The sequence below is a fragment of the Scheffersomyces amazonensis genome (assembly GCF_036850825.1).
Source record: "Scheffersomyces amazonensis strain UFMG-HMD-26.3 chromosome Unknown RJT21scaffold_3, whole genome shotgun sequence".
Lineage (NCBI taxonomy): Eukaryota > Fungi > Ascomycota > Pichiomycetes > Serinales > Debaryomycetaceae > Scheffersomyces > Scheffersomyces amazonensis.
The window spans coordinates 1,741,910-1,752,709 of record NW_027042743.1 but is presented as its reverse complement, the minus strand read 5'-3'; the positions used below and the strand labels follow the sequence as shown (position 1 = coordinate 1,752,709).

Sequence of the window (10,800 nt, the reverse complement as noted above, 5' to 3'; positions counted from 1 at the left end):
GGCGAGTTAACTTTGTTAGAATGGCTTTACTGCTTAAGCTTACGGTGGGGGCGTAAATAGGACATCGTAGTTTAATGGAAGTTGGGGTAAGTCAATAAATTACTGTATTAAACATTTGAATAATTCAAATGAAAGTCGGCTGTGCGTTATGAGCACCCATACAATCATCAATTGTATTGTATATAAGTTTTGTACCTTAGTACCCTTAGTATCTATTCCTATAAAGGTAATACTGTAATCGTCTGATTCAGACGACTTTTCTTAGCTTTTGTAACTCCAGATTAGGCTATAAGTACTTTAAATGGAAGCTTACTTCCTTTTAAGTTCACTAATATTCGATTAGATTGTCTTATTAACCCCTCTTTTAAATGACGTAGCATGACTTTACTCCACTCCAGAAGGTCGGAGGACGGAGGTCGGAGTAGTGCTGTGAAACCCCATCAATCCTGCACACCAAAATTTCCCATTTGGGGTAAATTACTAGATTTACCCCAAACCTTAAAACTAAACGTCTTAATTAATAAAGAAGAGTTGAGCCTTCTATAGCTCTAATTAAGGATGTTTGATTGCTCTATTAATAAATCAAATTACATTAATTTTAAGCTATTTACAAAGTAATTCATGTATATATACAGTAGTTTCAGCAAGCCTAGGGGAATTGCAGCCAAATAGGCACACAAAGAATAATTATAGTAATGTACCTCTTGGAGAATTATTATTTGGAATTATAATTATCGGACTTTGGCACTGCCTGCCTTGATTATTATTACATCACCGTCTTCAACAAGATACTTCTTACCTTGTTTATATTGTTTTCCACTACTTTTCAAAGTAGTTTCATTGAACAAATCCATAGTCTTTAAATCGTCCCATTTGTAAACAATTGATGAAATAAATGTCTTCTGTAAGTCAGTGTGAATACATCCTGCAGCTTCTTGAACTGTATTACCCATTCTAATATTCCATTCATGAGCTTCTTTAGGTCCACAAGTATAGAATGATATTAAGTTCAAGGCTGATTTCATTGTAGTTATAACTTCTGCTACAATAGTAGATCCAGTGACAGTTTCTTCTTCTACTTCTTGTTCTAATAATGTAGTTTCATGATCTGCACTTATCATAATTAGTTTATCTCGAGGAGAATTTTCTTCAAGCCAAGCTGTAACAGACTCTAAGAATTCATTAGTTTGATTTAAGTAATCGTTTTCATTGACATTCAATAAATACAAAGTAGGCTTTGCAGTAAGAAAATTATAAGGATTTATAATATTTACTTCTTCTGCATTCCAATCGATTTGTGATACCTTTTTCCCTTCATATAATAACTCTTGAATTCTTTCTAGTATATTTATTTCATTTTCGACTTCTGCTTTATTAATACCTGGCCTTTTCAACAATTTTGTTAATTTATCAATTCCAATTTCAACAAATTCTAAATCTTTAAGTATTAATTCATCATTAACAATGACCAAATCACGTAAGGGATCGACTTTATTTTCTTCAATATGAATAATATCATCATCTCTGAATCCTCTAATGACATGGAAAATCCCATCTACATTCCTTATATCATTTAAAAACTTATTACCTAATCCAGCACCACTTGAAGCATTTCTAATAAGTCCAGCAATATCCCAAATCAACAAATTAGATTCAATTTTCTTATTAGATTGGAAAAGTTTTTGATAATGATCCAATTTTATCAGTGGTACATTAATAATAGATTTAGTTGGTTCAATAGTAGCAAATGGATAATTGGCAGGTGTACCTACACTTGTTTGACGGGTAAGGATTTGGAATATACTTGACTTTCCAACATTAGCTAACCCAACTAATCCAACAGATAAATTATTTGAAGCTCTACCTAGGAAATTAGCAGGAGCTTGAGACTTTCCCCCATTAGGAGCTTTAAAACTTCGTTGACAACTACTGAAGTATCGTACTCGTAACCAATTCGGTATCGATCCCCTCGTGTTACGCACGAACATAATTGAAATACCCCACTGGATCTTTAAACAATCGGTACCATTACTTTGAAAAATTTCTCGTTTGACCGACCTAAAAATCTCGCACCCTAATTGCCGACCTTGGCAAAATTTAAATATGATTGCAAATCCCACTAAATTTGTTAGTATACTATGAACAATACCAATACCAATACCAATACCAATACTAATGATAATACATTTACGATATAGAATAAGATTAAGTTAAGTATATTAAGGGTATGACTATAAACAGCAGAATCTGAATGTGAATGTGAATAATGTATTATTAAATTTAAAGAATATTAGAATGAAGTGTCAAGGGACGACAGAAGAAGGAATGAATAGGAAAGGAAAAGAATCTATAAAACAAAAGCGTATTTTGACTTGTCCCTTAAACGACGACCATATTTATAGAACAAGAAAGGTACAGGAATCATTACAATTGCAACACATCCTAATAAAGTACTTGCCCACTTGATTTGCATACTTTCAAACATTTGTCTTGCAAATAATGGGAACACAGCACCAAAAGCAGATCTTAAGAAAGTGTTACCAGCTAAAGCTGAAGCAGCAAAGAATAAATAACAATCAATAATATAGTTAAGACATGGTAAGAAAATTAAGATTAAACCGTATCCAATGAATCCAGCTCCAAGAGTTGGAACAATCCAAGGAACACGATCAGCATAATCACCAGCCCAACCTAACCAGAAAATACCACCAGCAAAGAAGAATGAACCTACCATCATAGGAGGTAATCTTTCTTCTGGAACTGGTTTACCTCCATTGGCATCCATAGCACGATTATATCTCTTTTCAAAGAAAATAATGGTTAATCCACCAAAGAAGATACCAATTAACATAGCTAAATATGGTAATTCAGCAACACCTTGACTGAAACGATAATTACCAAGGAAAATCAAAGGAATGGCTGTAAGGAAAAGATAAAGCATACCATAGATAAAAGCATTATAAATAGTGATCAATAATAAGATAGGTTCTGTAACTAACATAACAATTGGTCTGGTAATATTCTTTTCAACAATTTCACGGAAAGAAAGATTGACTTCTTCATGAGGAGCAAAAATACCCCAGTTACCAGTTCTTCTTCTTAATTTTTCAGCCTTTTGAGTTAAGATAATAGCATGATGAGTTTCTTCTAATACAAGAGTATTCATGAGGAATGATAAAACACCAATTAATGCACAGAAATAAGAAGTCCATCTCCATCCTAAACCAGGATTCTTTACAGTGAAACCACCCAAAATTGGTGCTAACATTGGACCACCGAATAAGACCATAGCAAAAACTGCAATAGCAGTACCTCTAGCCTTGGCAGAAAATAAATCAGCCATAACAGCAGGTGCAACAACCAAAGGAGCAGCTCCAACAAAACCAGCAAAGAAACGACAAATCATAATTGTTTGAAGATCCTTAGCAGTAGCAACAGCAAATGAGAAACAGACATAACCAAAAGTAGAAGGAACCATTACAGTTTTTCTACCAAATAATTCACACAATGGACCCCAAATAACAGGACCTGATGCAAAACCGAAAACGAAAAGAGAAGTACCTAATGTGGCGGTAGTAGCTCCAACATGGAATTTTTCCATAATTACTTCTTGACTTTCAGCAAAAAAGGCTGAACCCATTGAAACAGATAATGCAGCTAAACCCACAGAAGCGGTGAAGAATATTTTTTTGATAAGACTATAATTATGAGGATGAAGAGGATCAAGTGGTCCATCAAATTGGATGGCATATGGAGATCTATCTGGTAAACCAGGTGGATAAGGACGATCACCACCCATTTTAGGTAATGGTTCATCAGTATTATTGGCTTCTTCAATTAATTTATCAGCGCCTGTTAATCTTCTGGATAAACTTCTAGATAAAGCAGCACTTGATTCATATCTAGTTAATTCATCACCACCTTCTGGAATTGGATCATAAGTTTCTACAGCATCTCTTTCCAAATCTTCATTATCGGTACCTGCTTGATGTGAGTCGGAATCTGATTCCTTATGACCAACAAATGCTTCAGGGTCTGGATTTGAATTTGTAAGTTCATCAGATGAATCATCATCCCTTTGAGATAATGAAGTATCGAATTGACTAGTAGCATGGTCTCTATTTTCATCCTTCTTTTGCTCTCCACTCAGAGTGGAAGAATTTGCTGGTTGTGATGACATTTTTAAAATGATAATGATGGTTTTTTATATATACAAATGGTAGAGGAAACTTTGTAACGATATTTGTTAACAGTCAGATGACGAGATGATGAGTAGTACAATTTTTAAATGATAAATTGTAGTCAATACTCAATGAAAAATTATCAATTGAGTAATATACTGTTTGATATTTCACAGTAGTAAAGTCTGATTGTAATAACGGTCAACCTAATAACTCTAAAAATACAATATTTGACAGAAGTTATTGCAATTCTATAGAAGATGAATAAGACAAGGGAAAATTCTTGGTTTTATATTTTAAATTTTTCTTTTTTTTCCGATTGTTATTGTCATTGAAATTTTTTATTGTTATTTGTGGATTTCGGAATTATGATGCGAGCCAAATCCATCCGGACTACTATATTTTTAGGCTAGTTTATTTAGATTTTTATACGATAGAAAGATGTGGAAAGATGTGTTATTGTGGAGGTTATACCGGATAAGGCTTGTAATTGGATTGGAGTTTATTAAACAAGTTATTGGTACATTATAGCAAGAGTATACTTAGAGATGAGTAAAGGTAATGTAATAGTAGATAGTAGCAATAGTAGATGTTGGATCGATTATCATTCGGCCGAAAGATTCATTAGAGGCTATATATTTAGTATGTATTTATAATCATTCATCGAAATAATCTTAGGGTCCTGAACTCTAAAGCTTAATGATCAAAGAAAACTTTTATCTTGCTTTTAGCCGTGAGGAAAGGGATTTAAATTTTCTCCCGACACGGCCAAAGGAGATAAGCTAAGTTCAGGTTATTGCCGGCACACAACTTTAATTTATTTATAGTTAAATTTGGTAATTGTTCTTCAGGATAGTGGGAAAGTCCCCACCGCATCTCATTATAGATTTTCTCTGATGGTCTATTTCGCTTTCTTTTAATTTAGCTATTACGGAGAGGAAGATCTATATAACAAGTTCGACAGTTGAGCGTTCCTCAGACTGTACGGCTCGGATATTTTTGGTTCTATTTTTTTTTGTTTTTCTTCCATCCAAAAATGGCCGATGATTTTAGCCGACTTAGTTCTAGCCGACATCACTCTGGCACGGACCAGAGTAGTGCTTCTGGAACACTATTTTACTTTTCGCCAGAGCATAGCCCTATCAACATCGTGTTCCGAAGGCTATCTGTGAATAGTAGATATCAGTATATACTGATATCACAGACAATATACTGATATATGCTATTCACCGCCTTTATAGAAAGAATAATTGATCCAAATGGTATAAATGCTAACCTTTTTCAAAAATAACATTAAATTTGTCTAAGTTGCAAATCTTGACAATCTAGGCAAATATAGAGAATTACGTACATTAATAGAGAATAGTAACGAAAGCACAGTAGGATTAGTGATAGTAAGCTTCTTGCTCGGGGCTAACGTACCTAATTTATAGCTTTGTGGTCTCAAATTCTTTGAATCCGAGATAGGCTTGATGTAAGGCCGGTCACTTTACAACATGTCCGACTTTGGGATTTATCGGTGATAATTATTTTTCTCTTCATTTCTAGGAGTAGTAAACGGATTTTAGGCCGATCACTTTCAACCGAACTTCTAACTACTAAAATTTTCGCTGACCTTTTTTGAACCCGAACTTCGGCACGTGAAAAATCGAATTTATTCCCGGAGAATTCGTCCGTACGGCTTTAGCTCATTTGTAACATCTGATAAGAGATGAAAAACTAGGCAACAATGCTTCAGTGAAGTTGGAGAAATGTATTAAAAAATCATTACACGATTCCCACATCGAGCCAAATGGTTAGATAATATAATTTTGAATTGTTCTTGAAGAACTAGACGAATTTAATCAGAGGCGGGAAACTGCCTTTAACATAGTTGGTCCCATAACAATAAGCATTTATCAAAGATTCGGTGAGCGCGGACATCATCCGAATTCAACAGGCTTTTGTGATAATTAATTTAAAATGTGTGGCCAATTGAGTCTGGTAGCATAATGATAAGTTTAAGTGTTAAAAGCACTGCCAATATTAAATTTTATAACCATTGATTACTATTAAAACATTGGATAAATTTTTTTTTACTAATATTGATATATTGCAACATGAACTTTGGCTGCATTAATTTTGCTACGGTACGCTTTTGCTTCTATAAATAATTTTTATATTAAAAATAAGAGGACCGAGACCAGAGTTCCAAATCTTAATAAGAAACTTTCGGCCATATTACTATCATCTTTTATGCAAATTTACTAATCATAAGGCTTCAATCGTAATCTGAGGATAGGACACAAGTGTTATCGATAAGAGTATTATTTTCTTACTGTTTTCTTAGTTGCTAAATCTTAGAGTGTTGTGCCAATGGGTTGATGGTTGCAAACATATGTCAGTCTTGACCCTTCAAATTCCAACATTCGATTTGTACATAATGCTTAACAATAGATGCACTTTAGTCGACTGACTTATTGTAGAGAAGTTTCATAACCACATGAAGAGCATGTTATTTGCCATTCTAGAACATACAAGACGCTGCAGATCAAACTGCTGTTTCGGCCATCATCCACCCCCTTGTAAAAGTATGAAATTGAATTAAATTGAATTAAATTGAATTAAATTGAAACTGTGAAATTGGGTAGTAGATTAGGATGAAATTAACAACATCCCTTTTAAACCTTTCTACTTTTGTCGGTCAACCTGTCAAGTACCAGTGACGCGTTTGGAAAACACTTATTTAGCCAAAAAGAGAAACTCGAGCGAGAAATATTACTGTTTTTGTAAATGTAAAATACTAATATTTTTTATGTAGTACTAAGAAAATTCTCGCTAAAAAATAATAATAAACACAATAGCATAATTAAACTATAACGTATTTGAATTAACTTTAACTGAAATACAAAATTGCATGCAGTTAAGACGCAAGAAGTAAAACCTAAAGAGAAAAGAGCAAGTATAATGAAAACTACTAATTTTACTTTATATTTTTTATTTACTTCTGTCTAAGTGTCATGTGAAGTCTGTGCTTGGTTTTCTTGGGAATGAAGGAATATTAGAATAGAAAAGTTCCAAGATTAGAAAAGGTAAGAAATTGATGGAATGAATGAAATGGGATTCCATGTTCTTTTTAAGCTTTCTGCGGGCTACCGACCCGACTTTCAGCGAGCTGCAAGGCAAGCACATTAATCAGCCTATTTTGTTCAACAGCATTAAAAACAATCGATAATCAAAATCCCAAGAATGGCAATAACCAAGCAATGTGATATGTCTAAATTAGTCCCATCGACAAATTTGTGTTGGTGAGTCCACTATATAAAATAAGTGCAACAAGAAATATTTGTTTAAGTTGTGTAGTGCAATGCCTTTGTTTAGCGTTTTGTGTCATGGACTAATTAATTATATGTTTATACCAGCCTCAAGTGTCTAAGGGCTTTGGCTGGAAGAAGTGGTGAATCTCTCTTAACAATGTACCAGTATGTTATCTTTTATACGCACTTTATCTCATTTGTGCCATTGTTGGCTATTCGGCCTTTGCTTTATTTTCCATGCACTTCATGCTAGTGAGAAGTGTTATAATATTCTCGAAAATCGCCTTGGTTTTAATGCTTCTTGTAGCAGACCAATAAAATACTATTTTAGATCAGAATTGAAAACAGCCTAACGAATAATGTTGATTTGATACATTTTAAGTTTTCGTAAACATTTGACGATGGCAGCTTCTAAATTGACACGCAAAAGCGCCTTTGAGAATCTAGAAAGGGTTCATTAGAGTATACTTGCAGAATGCAAAAGAATACCGAGGAGTGCAAAAACCAGAATTCCCTTAGGTGCAGCAAGCAGAATTCTCAAAGAATTATTTAAAGTTTGTCACAATAGCCTGAATGACTAGGAACTTTAGACCCTATATGTTTTGAATTTTTTTATTTAATGTTTAAGAAACATTTGAAGTTGTGTATATTAAGAATGCAATAATCTAAACCTGCTCAATTGTGCTTAATTGTAATAGAACTATTTTCTATGATTGAAGCAGAGATGACCGATGCCTTGTTTATAGAACAATTTATTGGTGTTTCACGATTCGCAGTCTAATTTTTCAGAAACTGCATGTGGGGCCCAACCATTTTTTTTTGGCCAAACATGAGAACGAACAGAAAAAAGAGCAAGATGATTCAATATTGCAAAACATGAATTCGATATAAAGCGAGGGTTTACAATGGTCAATTTGATCGATTTACCGTCTTCGATAAAGCAGCATATTATCAGCTACTTACCTCAACAATCAGTTCTTAACCTTGCACAAACTAATTTCGAATTTTACCAACCATGTATACAGAAGTTATATAAACGAATCTTGATCCAACGAGATCCCATAGTCAATAGTCCAAGTGACCAAAGGTTGTCTGATTACGTAGATTCTAACCACACTGTGGTATATGCATTACATCATAAAATAAATGAAGGCAAGGTTTTTGATAAAAGCGAAGTTCAAATGAAGTTGATCAATTTGCGATTGCAACTTCTTATTGAATCTTTGAAATTTAATTCTTCCTTGCTCGAACATGTCGAAGAGATACATATAATTGGCAAAGACTTTGAAAAAGATCTCGTGTTTGTTGACAATCTCAAACAATTAGTGGAATTAGTGCTGACCAATAATCTTAGTCTTAGAACTTTTTTTATTTCAGATATAAACCTAAGGTCTAAGATAGATTTAGCTGCCATTAATGTCAAGACGAGAGTGCTTGATGACACGTTTGATGACCAAATACATTTTATTCACGGAAAATCTATAGAAGAGTTAATAATAACAGACTCCTGCGTTATATCTTCTCCAGTGTTATATATTCCTGGTTGGTTATTTAAATTGAAGTCCTTGATATTGCCTAACGACGAGCCAAATTATTGGAAATTTGTACATCAGGTAATTCACAACCATCCAACAGTATTGTCAAACTTAAAGACATTCAAACTTGTTATTAATCATGAAGAATTGTCCCAAAATATAGAATTAGTTAAACTAATTAATTGGGCCAAACTTGAGAATTTAGAGATTGTAATAGGCAGCCCAAATGAACAAGAGGATGTTTTGGCTATATTGAAGTTGATTCCTGTTAATGATTGTCAAAAACTAAAAAAACTTTCAATTGTACAAAATTTCGTATACTCAAGTCATAAATCCAATGAAATTTTCGATTTAAATATTTTTAACTTCATAAGAGGGTTGGTTAAAAATTTGCAGTATTTATCCATAGAACATTCAGTGCCATTATTTGGAGACTTTGACGACGGCTTCGACGGTAACTATTTGAGAAGAATGAAATTGTATGAAACTATATTGCCTCAAATACTATCTACTGCAACTCGAAAAGTGACGTTGTACTTACCTAACTTGTTTGCTTCATTGTCTAGTTATGAACAATCAATGAATACCATGTTATGGAATGGCTGCAAGTGCACGCATTGTATTGAGTCTCTTGGATTGGTCGATGATTACTTAATGCATCATAAGTACTATGATGTCAGATTGCAAAGGTTCAAAGATTTGAATAGTTCTCATTTTTTTAATATAGTTGCAAATTATCTACTGCTTAGACTAATTAGTAGAAATGAATATTTCACTAATTTACACTTAGGGCATTTTCCTCTAAGGCAATATAGTTGGGATTATCACAGTCTAGACCGACTCGATTTTTATCATCCATTAAAATGTTATTCAGTCAAAGTAATCGATTTAGGAGAGTTTGACGGAGAAGATGACAATAAGGAGAAAGAAAATTTCAGATGCAACATTAATTCATTTCATTACTTAAAAGGTGTTCCTTTATCCATGTCCCATTATTTTGATAGTATCATTATCAAAGTCTTGAAACTTGATAGAGGTAATGCTGAAAAGAGATTTGATGAAGATCAAAAGGACGAAATGATAATTAATGAGACTCAAAGGCAATCAAATAATATGGAGGCATATGTCTTTAATGATGGAGGTGATAATGAATCAACTCATCTTAACATTAATCGTGTTGTTATAAATGGGATCATTTATACAATGGATAAAGAGTTGAACGGGACCCATTGTTACGAAAGATACTTGTGAATGTTTCATGGCTTTGTTGTAAAATTTTAAAATTAAGCCTCCTGTTCAGCTTAGATGTATGATTTGCCGGTAGTTGTAAGATTTGTTTACGTGTAGGTTTAACAATAAATAACTAGTAATGCAGAACAGAATACTACCATTTGATGAACAATAAAAATAATAGTGAATGCTATATGTATATATTTTAGCCTATATCATTGTCAGAGGTTTACCTTAAAATGAATATAAAGAAAGACTGATCACATTTTAACTGTTGTATTAGCTTTGATGAATATGTATCATTTAGAGGATTCTATTTATCTCTTACTATGGATACGTTAATTGTATATAGAGATGGAAAGATCCTATTAATAAAGAGTAAACAATAATTTAATTTGTACACTACAAATTTTTTCGTTTTACAAATATGCATAAAACATTTTCTTCTTCCTTAATCGTATTATAATAATGTGCATTTCATCAGAGAAACGCCTTGATTGCGGTGTAATTATTTTGCAGAACTATAACCCAAGCTGGTTAGGGAATATGCGTTCCCCA

At 33.2% G+C, this 10,800-nt stretch overlaps 3 protein-coding genes across 3 annotated transcripts; 1 reads left to right on the top strand and 2 right to left on the bottom strand. All coding sequences in view use genetic code 12, as the record gives it.

Moving 5' to 3' along the window:
- Window positions 1-593: 593 nt before the first annotated feature.
- On the bottom strand, window positions 594-2,135 carry RJT21DRAFT_36559 (uncharacterized protein). Its single transcript, XM_064884316.1, has one exon. It carries the CDS (start codon window positions 1,986-1,988, stop codon window positions 732-734), a length of 1,257 nt encoding a protein of 418 aa, XP_064738882.1. The 5' UTR covers window positions 1,989-2,135; the 3' UTR covers window positions 594-731.
- A 212-nt stretch (window positions 2,136-2,347) lies between these two features.
- Window positions 2,348-4,180, bottom strand: TPO2 (Tpo2p; the record flags this gene model as incomplete). Its single annotated transcript, XM_064885435.1, has 1 exon — window positions 2,348-4,180. The coding sequence occupies one exon, from the start codon at window positions 4,178-4,180 to the stop codon at window positions 2,348-2,350; it is 1,833 nt and encodes a 610-aa protein (XP_064738881.1).
- Window positions 4,181-8,382: 4,202 nt separating this feature from the next.
- On the top strand, window positions 8,383-10,263 carry RJT21DRAFT_114240 (uncharacterized protein; the record flags this gene model as incomplete). The annotated part of the gene is made up of 1 exon (XM_064880234.1): window positions 8,383-10,263. The coding sequence occupies one exon, from the start codon at window positions 8,383-8,385 to the stop codon at window positions 10,261-10,263; it is 1,881 nt and encodes a 626-aa protein (XP_064738880.1).
- Window positions 10,264-10,800: the final 537 nt, after the last annotated feature.